This window comes from Aulonocara stuartgranti, assembly GCF_965226115.1.
Source record: "Aulonocara stuartgranti genome assembly, chromosome: 10".
In the NCBI taxonomy this organism is placed as follows: Eukaryota; Metazoa; Chordata; class Actinopteri; order Cichliformes; family Cichlidae; genus Aulonocara; species Aulonocara stuartgranti.
In genome coordinates, this window is record NC_138946.1 from 17,658,279 (window position 1) to 17,673,956 (window position 15,678).

The window sequence follows — 15,678 nt, forward strand, 5'->3', positions numbered from 1 at the left end:
CAAAACATTTACATCTGAAAATAATATTTTTATTAATTCTACTGACAGACTCATGGATCCCATCATGAAACTGTTACAGCTCTAAAAAGAAATGTTAAAAGTAAATAACGTATGTGGAAATAGTTGGAAAAATTGCATTGGATTTGATGAGGATTGTGTCAAGGATTGAAAGGCAGAGAGAAAGCTGCCCGATGATGCTGCCAGAAGCTTGCTGCTGCTGTTGCAAGGGTTAGCTGATGAAAGCTGGTGTGGTGCCAGGCAACAGTGGAGGAGAGTTGTTACACATGGTCCATCACAGCAGGATGTTCAGGTAGAGAGGATCAGTGAAGGAGGAACACAGAGATAAGATCAGGGTTCAAAGATGCTCCCGCAAAGCACAGCTCAGGCAGAACAGGGCTGGACAAGGCCATGCGGATTAGACCGAATTCTATCCTCATATCCTCTTCTTTTACTTTTTAAGCTTTCACCTTGCTTTCTCATTTCTTATGAAAACAATAAAATTCCACTCTCGACCAAACATATAAACGTGCAGCCTAAATCCCGCTAATTAAGTCCCGTCGCTGTTTTCCTTCTGCCAAAGCGTCCGTCCCAGTGACGTCGGGCCACTTAGCTCGTCTCACATTCTTTCCCTTTTATCCGTAATCTCTCCTCACCTCATTTTACGGTAGAGACGTCCTTTTGCTTCTAACCTCCTTTTACTCATCAAAGGCACCATCTCTCCTTTTCTTGCGCCGTTACTGACTAATAGTCTAGCCTTCGGTGTTTGACATCAACTGTTTCTTTTCTATAAGTTCCCTTATTTGTGTTATACCTACCTTTTTCCCCTTCAGTCTCACTCCAAATTTTGGACAGTATATTGGGTGGAAATATGAGTCGTATATCTGTCCAATGCTGTGCTCATTGGCTGCTTATTCCCACTCTGCCTTCCTCTTCTGTTGTATCCTTTGTTTGGTTGTTACACATTTCGGTGCATATGCTGGTTCAGCTCTGTTTCTCCACTTGCTTTTGCACCTTGTCGCACTTTCCCTCCACATAACCTTCCATTCTCAGATCCACATCTCCTGTACATCTTTCCTTCCCTTCCTTTCATTTCCTTTCTTTGCCTTCTCTTTTCCTCGACTTTTTCCATTTCCTTCTCGCTTCCTGTCTTCCTTGCTGTATGAGCAATATGAGGGACCCCATAGGGACACAAGATGGAATTGAATTCTCATTCTTCTTTTTTTTTACTTATTGCATAAGTCAAAGCTCATCCTTTGAAGACTTTTTTTTTATTTCAGCACTGTCCTTCTCTGGTCTGTCCTTGCCCTGAGAGATGAATTGTTAACGAGGTGTACTTTTGCCAGGTTAAGATATATTATCTCCTGTGGGACATATTCCAACCTCATTTTTGTTGCCAAGCAGAAGGGATGAAGAGATAATTGCATTTCACCAGGAGAGAAAAGAATCTGTTGGACCCCTCCATCTTTTTTGCGCAAGTCTCCACCTTTGCTGCCTCAGTGTGAAATGAGTCTAGTATAATGAACATGCAATCATCATGCTTTTTTTTTTTTTTGAATTGTGCATGTTTCAATGAGCCATGCTGAGGTTACTCAGAAGCTAAAGAAACTACAACAGTGAATAAACACAAGGAAAGTTTGCAGCTAGAAAAAGAAGATGTGTTTGTGTTTGCAAGCAACTCTTTGGATCTGCGAGTCTGTACTTGTTGTGGAGACACAAACACAAGGCGCTCTGGCTCTAAGCAACAGTGCGATGGAGATCAAAAACACTCGAGAGGATATGTATCCTCCAGTGGAGAAGAAACCCCAGCGCAACCTCGGGAATTGTGTGCCTCTTCCCTCCAGGGAGTCCATCGAGGGTGGTGTAGTGAGACACCACCCTTTTAAGGACAGCCCTTCCTCTCTCCAGTAGGCACGCCATGGTGTACAGATGTTTTATGTGATGTGGATCTACAAATCATCAGAATAGGAAGATCAGATAGAAATACTCAGCTATGAGCAAACATACTTCCCTTCTTTAAAGTTCTAATCTTGTGTTTCTTGAAATGATGGCCATTCAGTGTGTTTGCATTGCGCGATAGTTTTCCTTGTTATTGATGAAGTTTGCTGTCTCGTTTAGGATTCTTTGCATACGTTCGTCTCAATGCAAATGACAACAAGTCCTGATACAGTATTTCCATATCAGACAACAGCACTGACTGTCATCTCCTCTTTATCAAAATGCACCATCATTTGTTCTGTGCTCGGAACAGATACATGTGTTGCATTCTTGACAGAGAAGCTGCCTAGAGCGAGGCTGCTGCTCTGAATCGTCTACAGACCTTTAAGAGTCTCGCAGATTTATTTTAAATTTACAACGCGCATGAATCAATGCTGAAGCAACTTTTAAAAAATTCTTCATGTAGTCTGTATTGCTAACATGTTTCTTGGCCTCCAAATGAGATTTTTAGAATGTAACTCTAAAGAACTCGCATAAAGCATACATAATCATAACACACTGAAAATATCTATCTATCTATCTATCTCTCTCTCTCTCTCTCTCTCTCTCTCTCTCTCTCTCTCTCTCTCTCTCTCCCTCTCTCTCTCTCTCTCTCTCTCTCTCTCTCTCTCTCTCTACATTTGCAACAACATTACAAAAACATGTCAACCCAGTGTATGGTCTAATCACTCACACTGCACAGGAGTGGGAGGGCTTGAAGGCTTTAGTTCTCCCTCAGCATTTGGTCACAAATTCCCATCAACACCTTTCCCACCTCACGTTTCTTTTCCCACCAACATGTCTTCCCTGATGTATGTTATTATTTTCTTTTCTCTTTTAATCATTACAAAGTGACCCCATTTCTTCTGACCAGTAATAACCCTTGTTTGGCTTTTAGCTGAAGTTTCTGGGAGCAATGGAAATTATTTTACTGTAAATAGACAGTAAAGACTGTCTGAATATTTCAGTAAGGTTAATGCAGACGGGTTCTTGTTTTTGAACTTGTTTGTAGCCATTTCAAACATTCAAAACAAAGTTTTTTGCATAATGAATATGGTAGAGCATAAATGAAAGATTTGTGAACGAGCTTTCTTGAAACTAATCCCCAGTTTGGTTGACATAATACTACTGCTGAGAGACATTGTCACCACAAAGTTAAGTCCCAAATTAGCTGATGGCTCACCTGATACTATTCTTTGCATTTAGTTTATACATTTGACACTCTGTCCATATTATTTAGGTTGTTTCAGCTGGTCTACTGCTGTTGCGTCCCCCAACAAGACACTTTACAACTCACCCTTTCTTTGTTTTTGTGCTGTTTCAGACCTCCCCTGATTTGCTTCAGGCTTTCCATGTCTGCACATGGAAAGATGAGAAAGTCCCAGAACAGAGCCATGCTCCCAAATACAAATACAACTCAACTACAAATGGAAAATGCACATTTCTTTTTACTTAAATAGTACTAATGGACAATAATTTTATACATTAGGGTCTAGTTCAATGTGTTGCTTCATCATTGCCCATTTCCTCTAAATTAATTGCCCTGTAATCCCATTCAAACGCAAGAAAGAAACGTATTCTTTTTACTTTAATGACTCTGCCCACTATTATTTTGATTTCACTTGACAGAACACCATTATCAACTTTCTATGCAGCAGAGACAGTCAAAGTGAGAAAATAATCACCCTGCTGCATAACACAAGACCCACAGACTCTGAACAACAACCTTATAAACATTAACTAGTGCTTGGGTAACTTCATTTTGAAAGCTTGATAGCTAATTAGCTGCTTGGTTGCAGAACATTAAACAGCACATAAAAGTACCTGCAAAACCGATTTCAGTCCTACTCTTGCTTTTAATAATGCAAAGACTGCCATCGCTGCATTCATTACCAACTGCAAGAGTATTGTTTTCACTTTGTGTTTCTGCGTGGGTGTGTAAGTCTGTGTTTCAGATATGGTCTGACCCATAAGTTCTGCGTAATGATGAATAATAGTGACCATCTTGCAGTGGCAAAATACCAGGACGGACAGTCATTAGCATGTTGATGTTTCAGCCCTGCGAGTCTTCAGCGAGCGCTCAGATCACACTCATCTTCAGACTCGGCCTTGATTTTGATCCCAACTACTAGACACCTGCGGAGCTTCATGACTGAATTTTGAACGTTACATTTTGAGCCTGGTGTTTTCAGTAAAGCTGCTCACCATAGTGACAGTCAGACAAAAGCACTTGTCAAACTACTCAGACTGTCTTTGTAGTAGTTCACACTTCAGTTGATGTCTCCAGGACCACATTTTGCCGTGACGACACACACACAGATTGCTAGACAGAATCACGAGGTGGATCTATCGCCAGTGGTAATCACAAAATAATAGATTAATGACTACTAGCACTCATTATGGGAAAGGTCACCATGCTGACAGACGTCATGTCTTGTTTAAGATTGTAAAAGCTGATGGGATTTCCACTGTGCTTTAAGGAAATCAATCAACCGAGCATTTGTGCTTTATTTAACTTTAAACTCAAGTGAAGAAACTGGAACAGGACATTAAGCTTGATAGCAAATGAAACCAGCTTTGATAGTCTATCCAACAATGCCGTTATTTAGCAGTAGTTTTGTAACAATAATGATATTTGAATTCACATTTGGATTCCGGTTTGCACCAGCCAGCTCTCACTTAGACACACACCCAGCTTAAGATGATAGCACTGCAAGTAAGAAAAAGGGATCCAAGACTTCTCCTGACAGCACTTCCGCTAGGCATGTCTTAGATTTTCCGGAAAGGCTTTCAACACCCCCAGAGAAATTGATTTTCTATGTTGCGATAGTTTAGCTGCACCGAGCAATAGAAGCATCTTTGGCTTTTCCTGTTGAGAAAAAAACAGAAAAAGAGAGAAAAAAAACAGGAAAGGTAAAGGCCGAGTGATACTTGTGGGGCTGTTGACAAAAACGCAGCAACAGCAGATGTTACCCTAAATGCGTTGCCGGCTACAGTTCGGCAGGGTTTGACCGTGAGTGTGCTTCACTTGATTTTGTTATTGTTGAACATCATCCAAAGCACTTTGCCCAAAGAGAAGCATTTGGTGGACTGAGAAAAAAATATAGAAGAAACTCCAAAATCATGTACAGCAATATTAGAGCTTTTGCAAATAATTATAATGTCTGAAAGTCCTCGCAGGCATGGTAAAGACTGTGACTGTGCAACTTTTCATTCCGGCATGTGTGTTTATTTTCAGCTCAGATTTTGCATAAAATACTCGCCTCTCCGATCTCGTTGTGCGTATGATTGAATGGATTCAGGCCCATCTGCATACGTTTGTCTCTTTTTGTGTGTGTGTGTGTGTGTGTGTGTGTGTGTGTGGTGGGGAGGGGGGGGGGGTATCTGAAAAAGAAAACAAATCCTTTTATGTACAAACACATGCATCAGCCTGGCTATGCACACCTTGTTCTCAGACTCCTTCCTCTATGAATATAGAGGAAGGAATCTGAGCAGCATATTTCCAAATGTAAGGCTTTATTTTATGGCCTGTGCCACCTGGATTCCTTTTTGTTTAATGTGTAACCCCATTGGTACCAGCAAGCTTTCCTCATTTTATGAAATGTATCAACAAGCATGAATGTCTGATGGATTGCTGCAAAGTGGATTCACATGAAAGACGTTCGATAGACGAAGTGAGCGGCATTTGAAGGGAAAGGGTCGTGACGCACACACACACATATACCCATTCATGTATGCGTACCTAACAACTATGGTAGCTAATCCATCTCAGTAAGCTAAAATATGCTTATTTAAATCCTTCAGTCACAAATTCATTTCACACATTGAGGCACTGTAGTGATCAGTGGAGAAAAAAAATAGAAGCAAAGCACTCTTTTTCTCACCTCTCTGAACAACATTAAAGGGTGTGAATATCTAATCTGTTTGTCATCTGTTTCTCTCTCCCGCCTGTCATCCTTTCATTGTCATTTTCTTTTGTCTCCGCTCCTTTGTTTTTTTTTTTAACTCATCTTTTTTGCTTTTCTTGTCTATTCCTTCTTTCATGCCCATCACCGCCTTCACCTCTCAGGGATTGGCACCCAGGACGGCAGCGCAAAGAAGGAGGAGGACTTCAAGGGCAGGTCCCAGCGGCAAATTCAGTTCAACCCGGGACAGACCAGAGCCACGTGGCGTGTTCGGATACTGAATGATGGGAAGTACGAGCAGGCAGAAACCTTTCAAATTTTATTATCGGAGCCGGTGATGGGAGTGATAGAGTTCCCCGTCATGGCAACAGTTGAGATCTTGGATCCCAGTGATGGTCAGTCCTTCCCATATGCACCTTTTACCCTGCCTTCAACACGCACACACAAACACAAACACACACACACACACACACACGCACACACACACACACACACACACACACACACACACACACACACACACATGTTTTATGTGACAATTATCAGCGGTGATGAGTGGTAAAATACATTTACTTAAGTAAGGCAGTTATTGCTCTCATAACTCGATTTTTCTGAGAGCTTTAGTGACTTGATAATTTGCAGACACATTATAGAATCACCTACTGAATTATGATGTAATATTGCACATATATTATCCTTGCTCACACCGTTTCAAGATGTTACAACAAGGCCCCTTTAATGCTTCCAACCTAGGTAATTCCTATGAATTCTAATGAACTAATGTCCAGAGGAGGCCAAATATTAACTATTCACAAATGATGCAGGTGGAGGATTATCTCATAAGAAGAGCACATGGCCTCTAGTGTACTAGAAAAAAAGAGAAAAGCGTGTTGGATGTGTGAGAAGTAGGCAGATGAACTTAGTGACATTACCAGGAAAAGCATGATAATGGCCAGAGTTACTTCAGGTAAGCTAGCTCCTGACTGTGAAATGGAAGAGAACAAATCATGAACAAATAACAGGATATGGTTTTACAAAGTAAATTGTTGCAGCTTTTATTAATGTTCTAAGAGCTGTAATTAAGGATATTGCCAAATTTGGCCAAAGCATTAAATGAGGGACTAATTAGAATCACATGTTGACTTTGCAAAACACATTTTTGACCAGAACTGAAAAATCTATACTTTAATCTAACAATACTAAGTGCTTAATATCCTAAAAGTCAAAGGCCTCCTTCACTACAGCATCATCATTTTTGCCATTTGTCACATTTGTGACAGTTCGTTACAACTGCTTGAGCACTGACTTAGTGACACTTTGGTGCCCACCTTTGAAATGTGTTGATTTGTGCTGCTGGTTTGAAAATGTATGTACATATTTACCTCCCTGCAGCCTGATCAGCAACTTTATGTTCTGTTTTATTGGTCAAACAATAATGCACATGATACCTTTCATTTAGTTAAGTCTTCCCTACATATACAGGCATGTGATAAATTATATTACTGTGCTAAACTATCTAGCCAGTAGTAGTAGCCCCTTGTGTCTTCATTTTTTCTTTCATTTTTTGGCTTCCAAAGAGCTCAGATTTTTACCTGACCATTTTCCCAGGTATGTTTTTATATTTGTTTGTTAAGCCACTTAACATGAACTTATGAATCATAAAAATGAACTCAACGCGTGGGATTAATCACTTTTATGTTTACACATGATATGCAATTAATTAAGAAACTATTTTAAATTATATCCTTAGGCACTTTACTGGCAAGCGGTCGTAAAACATAATTTGTTCCCATCTGCCAACAATAACAGAGCTTGACAGGCAGAAAATGTTTTCTCCTCAACAAGGTGATTCCCAAAGAACTATTAGCCCAAAACGTGAAATCTTGACATGTTGTACAGTGTGTCCTTCAAAAAATCAGAGTAAACTAGACATGTGGAAGACAAAACAACAAGTGGCAGGCCTAGTGCAGGTCTACAGTATCTGAAAGTCATCTTTTTAAGAAATAGGGAAAAAATATATTGCTGACTGAGCCTCATCAGAAATGGGCTCAGTGTGAGGGTGGTTGTCAAGACGGCACTCTTAATGAAAAGGGGTAGCGCAAGAATTTTGCACATTACTATAAAGGTTGAAACTACATGAAATGGCACCAAGGACGTCTGGCAAAATGGCTACAGCAGCATAGCCACCGGACACCCTTACTACAGATTACTGCAGTTTTTCCTTTAATCTGTTACCTGTATTTATTATATGTGTTTGGACAGAAAAGGAAGAGGGGCAGAGGCATGCATCTACAGTCATTTTATTTGTCAGGCTCAGGAGAGACTCGGAGGCAGACCGTCACTAAGGTTCACAATTTTATTTACACGTAGACACCAGGTGCGGGTATATACAAGTGAGGGGGCACAGGAAGAGGGTCTCCGGGGAACACAGGCACGGGAAGGGAACGGCTATATACACAATCTACTGAAGCTCAGGCAGCTCGGGCTCCGGTCTTAGGTCACCGAACGGCGGTCCTCAGGCTGGCGAGAAATCTGGCACAGAGAGGAAAAGCAGGTAAGTAGTGGCACGACAGAAACTCGGAAAAGGGCTCAGATAGGTGATGACACTGACGAGTGTTACACAATAATCCAGCGAGGAAGCACTCTCAGCAGCCGCCTTAAGAAGTGAGTGAGAGGATTGTTTGCAGGTGTCCGAGCCAGGGGCTGGAGCCGTCATGACTCCGCCCCGGTAGAGCGCAGTGCGCGGAAGGGGAGAGAGGGAGATGCAGCACAACAAAAACACTTGTAGCCATACAGAGTCAGCCGAGAAGGCACAGGGTCATGACAGTATTTCATTCTAGATCCAATTTGCTCTTCCTGCTAATCTGATGTGTGTCCTTTGTTTTCTCAACAGACAACACAACATGAAAGCTGAAAATGATTTATTTACTTCTATACATTGAGCTGCAGTAGAAAGAACTGAGACAACATTGTTTGTCATTACTGGTTAACTAAAAGGTTATTTTATTCAGAAGGATTTACCCAGCATTACAAATTAAAATCAATTAAAACCACTGTGCATAGTGGAAATAATTCCTTTGTTAACCCAGATCGAAGAATAAGGCTGAATATTCACTGAAGTTTCTGCAATGCATAAAGCATAGCACAAAAATTCTCCTCTGCCACTCAAGTATTTCTTTACAGAAGGCTGAAAAATACATATGCCCGACACGCAGAATCAAGAACTGTCAATATAAGTATTTTCTAATATAAGGCCTTGTCAGGTCTGCCCTGAGGAAAGGAGCAGAAATACATATTTGTCATGATAGCCAGTGAAAAATAACTATAAGGATAATACTCATCTCTTAATGGTAGTAGTGTTTTTTATACCCAATGGAAATACTGAGCACAATCTGTGCTTCTTAAAATCCAATAAGGCATAAAAAAAGAAGAATAATCACACCCTGACACACTCACACACACATCTACGCACACACAATGTCTTTCGCTTTCTTTCTTAAATAGGTTATAATCTGCCATTTTCACTCTCATAGTTCTTTGTGTCTTTTCCTGCAAATTGAAATGTTAATGGAATATTGAGTGGTGCTCCATCCAGACGAGATTTACTCTTCTTCTGCTTTTACTTTCATTTTTTTGCATGCATTACCCCCCTCCTCAGTGCAACTTCCAAGTAATTACAGTTGAGCACCAAAGATGGAAACGCTGAAGCGTCCATTATAGTGACATACTGCAGTTGCTCTCACCCCTCTCTCATTTGTTTTCTTGTCCTTTGTTTCTCAGTATCACTCCCCATGCCACATTTTCCCTCCTCAATCTATCCTCCCCAGTGGGTTAATTACGAAGTGTGTGGAGGGCAGGGGCTGGTTTGTTTTCCGTCTTCTCGGGGGACTGTCTAATGTGGCAGAGATGTGCCACTCTGTACTCTAATGGGTTAGTGAAGCTTTAGCTATGCCTGTGGTGTTAGCTGTACTCCAGCTTCTTTCTCTAATGATGAAAACGGGCTTTGTCTAGTCGTCTGGTTATCCCAGAGAGTCACTCCCCGGAGAACATGTCAGCTTGGCTAATATCAGCTTTAGAGGAGGAGAGAGGATCGTTAAGTAAAAGTGCTCCAAAATTAAGGAGTGGAGTTTGCGAACAAACTGCACTTGTCTGTGTCGATGCTTGGAGTTTTTCTCTGGTGTTTTAAGCAAGAACACATACTTTATAGAGATGTGTGAGTGTGCTTCTACTTTTTGCCTGCTGTCTGCCCATGTGATTGCTACGATTTTATTCTTTATATATGTAATGCATACGCAATGATGACTAAAGATGAAGGGAAACGCCTGTTGTTGGACTGCATACTCTAAGCAGCAGCCACATTGCTACAGGTGGTCGTGTAGTTCTTGTGTTCTCATTAAGAACACAATACATCAGGACAACTTTTACTGCGTTTGCACCAGTGTCATTCTGCTAAACAAACAAGAACGCACTTGTGTTTTTGTGTGTCATCATGGACACTTGTCTCTAGTCGTAAACACAGAGCTTTCAAGCAAGGAGCTACATCTTCTTATGCTGGATTGTGTTTTGCTTATATTGTGCTATTAACTGCAGGTTTTTAGGGGCTCATTTGTTATACATGTGCATCTCCATTTTGTCCATGACCAGCATTGCAAGGTGGTAATGAGTAAAGTGCACATTTATCACAACGCAGTCAAACAGCAGCAACAAGGAAAATATCCCAGCATCCATAGAATATTTATGAAATTATCAATAATGGAGAGGTTCAAGGCATAGGAAGAAAAGAAAAGCTGGAGTAAAAGAAAACAAAAGCAGTTTTTATTTTATTTGGTGAAACAATAGCAAAATCAGGTGCAAGTATTCGCTGTTTTAACACCCAGCATAAAAGCCTGTGTTTATGTTCCAATCCCCATGAATGATTTAAAAAAAGACTGTGGGTTTTCCTCCAGGAGGTGAACTTGACCCACTTGGCTGAAAATGTGCTTTTCCAAACCGTAGGTGGATTTAGAGGCAATAGAAGAGTGCGAGGAGGAGACTAAGTGTACAGTACGTGTGTGGAAAGAGGGAAGAAAATCAGGTTGTAACGTTACTCGTGTGTGTGGAATAGGTAAGCGGTGGACCTCAGTCTCCTTGTATGAGTCCCCGGGGAGTGACAGATTGTGGACAGGAACAGAATGAAAAAAAGTCGGAGAGGTGGAAGAAGACTGTGAGAACAATTTAGCGACTTATCGTAAGATAAAAGAAATGTTCGACCTCCTCCCCCCGCTGTGTGTAAGATTGTCTTATGTTGATGACTTCATCCCAAACAGCCAGCTCAGGTTGCTGATCTCTCTTTACGCCGGGCATTGAGTCAGATATAAATCTGTTTCACGCGCCAGTCCTCGCCTTTTTAATTGAAGTTTTCGTCAGTGTTTTTCACCTCCCATCATTCAGTCATCGATTCTTTCAGAGAGCGCACGAAACAAAGGCACGCGAAGAACTGGGACGAGCTGAAGCTTCGGCCACTCTGTTAGCATTTTTATTGGTCCCAGTGCGTCTGTGGAAAATAGCCTCCAAAATTTATTGTTTCTATAATGCCAGTAAGTTCTGTGCTTTGATAGATGATGCTTTCACTAGCTCAAAGTTTCTCCCTCAATCACAAACTCCAGTCAGAGACGGAGAGAAAGGCGGGGAAGAAAATATGAGAGAGATGATTGACCCCTCTGAGTATGGAGCTGTAGATGGGTGAAACTCCCAGCTGATTGACTCTGTGGTATAAATTCAGATTCTTGCCTGTGTAATTGTCCGCGATACGTGAGACAAGAAGAAAAACTTCCAAAGCGGTCTCTTTGAAGAGCCCGTCTGGTTACACCAAACCAAAAGACCGATGGAGAGTTATTCTCGAATATGAATAAGCACACTGCAGGACCACCACTTCAATGGAATAAAAAAAAATGAAAGGAAAATGTCAGCTGCAGCTCGCTAATGCAGAACCAGAACAAAAGCCTGTATTAGTCCTTGATGGCCTAATGCACTGTGGATTTTTGCAGATTGTTATACATATCATTACCCTTTTCTTTTTTTCCCTGACTCTCACTCTCTCTCACTGTCTCGTTTTCTCTTTTCCCCTTCCAAACAGAGTCGACTGTATTTTTCCCTGAACAGATCCGCTCAGTAGAGGAAGATGTTGGAGAGCTTTTCATCCCAGTGCACCGCAGTGGAGACATCAGCGAGGAGCTCATGGTGGTCTGCTACACACAGCAGGGTACAGGCTGGCCTTTTTTCACCTCATCTAACCCATTTCCCCCCCTGTATACGTTGCAATCCTGCCATATTTGCAGACAGTGATCGCACCACTTGGTTAACGGTATAAAAAGCTGGGTCTGATTTACATTCGTTATATTCACCTGTATAATGAAGTCTCAGATGTCCTTACTTCAAATTACAAAACAAATAGATCATGTAATTGTTAAAACCTAAAAAGTGAGGCATGTTTCAGTCTTGTGATATATGCGTCTGGATGACAGGCGATGTCTTTGTTATATTGATGTGTAGGTGGAGTGTCGGGTGCAGCTTTTTTCCTCACCTATGCAGTTTGACAGTACCCGTTAAATCTGTTTAAAGTCAAGTCAGCTCTCTGGAAAAGAAGCTGTTTACACGCCATTTGCATTTTCACAAATCACATGTTAGCAGCCTAAGCACAGCAGGATCACACTTAGCTGTTAAGTTTTGCAAGAATTCTTGATTCCTTACATGCTCCACAACATCCGCTTCCCCTTTAATAATTCAGCCATACTATTTTTTTGCTTTTCACGGTTAATGAAAAATGAAAGATTTCTAACAAATTTGCCAGAACTTGATGGAAATTTACTTCTGTGCTCCTTGCCATACACCGACAGACCTAATGGACTTGCTGCAATTAAAAGTCAAAGTTTAGCTATGCTGAAAATCTGAATCTTATGAAATTCAAATACAGATTTGTAGCACTGAGATACACAACATATTCATATTTTCTTCATTTCATTATTTTCATATTTATTTTTATGCTCTTAATCCAAGTTCTTATACACACCTCAAAAAAATTAAAGGAACTATTTTTAATCAGAGAATATCATCTGGTCAGTTAAGTAGCACAGACAGTTGTTAATTAGTTTCAGCTACTTTGGTGTTAATGACATGAACAGTAGGTGCAGTGTCCAACTCATCCAGGGTGAGGGTTTATCAGAAGGTTTGCACAGGCTCAAGAGCATGGAGGAGATTACAGGAGACAAGCAGTTACTATAGGAGAGCTGGACACGGTTGTAGAAGGTCCTTAACCCATCAGCAGGACCAGTATCTGCTCCTCTGTACAAGGACAAACAGGAAGAGCACTGCCATCCTGTTCCCGTTAGGTCACACTAATGACCTCCAGCAGGCCACTGGTGTGAATGTCTCTCATCAGAAATAGACTTCATGAGGATGGCCTGAAGGCTCGACATCTTTTAGTGGGCCCTGTGCTCGCTGCCTGACACCTTGAAGGTGATTGGTATTTGCCAAAGAACCCCAAAATTGGTAGGACCACCACTGACATCCTGTGGTTTTCATGGATGAGGGCAGGTTCACCCTAAGCACATGTGACAGATGTGAAAGGCTCTGGAGAAGACGCAGAGAACATTATGCTGCTTGTAACATCGTTCACCAATGGAGAGACGAACAAACCGTGAAACCATTGTTAGACCCTACGCTGGTGCAGTGAGTGGCCCCCACCCTCAGCTGACATAAATCCAGTAAAACACCTCTAGGACATCATTTTAAGTCCTTGTGATGCTGTTATGTTGCACCTCAGACTGTCCAGGATGCCTTGGTCCAGATCTGGGATGAGACCCTCCAGGACACCTGGCGTCATCTAATTAGGAGCATTCACCGACATTGTCAGTCAAGAATACAAGAACGTGGGGGCCATACAAACTACGAAGTGTCTTAAGTTGCTGCAATGGAATTTCGGCAAAATGGAAAAGCCTGTTGCATCATTTTTTCACTTTGATTGAATCCTCTGTAGGTTAATACATTTCATTTCCGTTAGACAATCCATTCATTTCTTACACATTACCCAGTCCATATCCATATTATTATTTAGCATGATTTTTTCCCACAGAGATCTGTTGCGTTTTCAAACTGTTCCTTTAATTTTTTTTGTGAACACTGTATTAAAAGATTTGTATCAATAACACATCTTCTTTGTACAGAGGATACCATTTATGGTCTTTTCATTAGGTCTTTTCAATCATATTTTATTCTTTTTATGCTTTTGTGCATCGTACTCACCATTCTTGTTGCTGGTCTTTCTAAAGGTTCGGCCTCAGGAACCATTCCCACCACTGTCCTCTCTTACTCGGACTACATCTCCCGTCCTGAGGAACACAGCAGCCTCCTTCGCTTCAACAAAGGTGACAGGGAGAAGCTGTGCCGCGTGGTGATCATAGACGACTCCCTGTACGAGGGAGAGGAGAGCTTCAACGTTACTCTGTCACTGCCTGTGGGAGGACGTCTGGGAATGCACTACCCCACCACCAAAGTTAACATCTTGGAAGATACGGATGATGGTAATGCATTCTAATAATAGCTTTCTAACTTTATCTTTTTCAGGTGATCATTTCTAGAAGTTCTAAGAGCTTCATAGAGAAAACTTCAAAATCTATTTGTGGTCAAACCATTTTGCTGCCAGATGTGATGTACCGTAACCTGAATCACAGCGGCTGTGGCGAACTTTGCAAAAGGTTCTTGTCTCACTCCAGAGATTTAGAAGATTTGATTTATTTCAGCTTGGCTTTAATGTTAAAGCACACGTGCTTATATGCACTCTTTCAAACAAGTGCATGGATTTCTGTTGTTTTGAATTTTCTTCAGAGCCCTCATATCACAGAATTTCTCTTAATTATGCTTGTTTCACAGACTTAGCGGGTGTTAAGGCATGCAGGATTAGAGTGCTGAAATAGACCCTGCACTCACAGCAGACAGATGGAATCAAACTCCTGTCACGCTGCTATTCTGACAATTTTTAATTACAGTCGAGAAGCGAGCACAAGTCCGGTGGGACTGCATTATCACACGTGTCCCTTGTCTGCTTTCATCCAGTTACAGCATCGCATGGACCAAAGTAGATTAAATATTCCGAAAGCAAGAGAAATGTGTAGATGATTTATCTGGGGACTGACATGCCTGCTGGGAAATACCTATTGCAATCTGTATGCATTCTCCACCATCTCACTATTCTGCATTGATTTACTTTAGAGACTTCACGGTGACAGAATGATGTCTGTGCTCTGGATTTTTTTGCTAAATGCCACCAAATCGATTAAAAAGTGAAAGTCGGTAAAAGTCACAATTTTTGTATCTCTTTTGGAGATAAGGCTGTAATGTCTATAATGAATTTGGGTCAAATACCAGTGATGTAACAAAGGCCATAAAGACAGTCTTCATTCCCTTTATGCACAACGTGGTTCTCAGCTTACACGCTTGTTGTTCAGACACCCATTTGTCATCTATCTGGACAAATACAGGCTGGCAGATTTAAAGCAGCAGAGTAAGAGCCAACGTTTTAGGACAAAGGAAAAAGTCAAATCAAAAAAATTGTAAGATATATAATCAAGCTGAGAACACATCCTTACTCATTTTCTGTAATTTGTGGCAAGGCTCTTTATTGGGTTTAAGATTAAAATGTAGAAAAATGAAGTCTTATTTTACAGACATTTTATAATCTTGCTTTCCTTTTAGTCTTTCATTTTGTCATGAACTGTTTGTATCACAGAGGCCTCATCATGCTACTACCAAACAGCAGCCTGGG

At 41.1% G+C, this 15,678-nt stretch overlaps 1 protein-coding gene across 2 annotated transcripts in view; it reads left to right on the plus strand.

Annotated features, from left to right (window-relative positions):
• frem2a (FRAS1 related extracellular matrix 2a) overlaps nt 1-15,678 on the plus strand; it is a 69,005-nt gene that overhangs the window by 33,547 nt on the left and 19,780 nt on the right. For both annotated transcript variants that reach the window (XM_082549113.1, XM_082549114.1), the window contains exons 4-6: nt 6,044-6,274; nt 11,995-12,120; nt 14,186-14,437. In XM_082549113.1, coding sequence (XP_082405239.1) covers nt 6,044-6,274; nt 11,995-12,120; nt 14,186-14,437 — 609 coding nt within the window. The remainder of the gene's footprint in view (nt 1-6,043; nt 6,275-11,994; nt 12,121-14,185; nt 14,438-15,678) is intronic.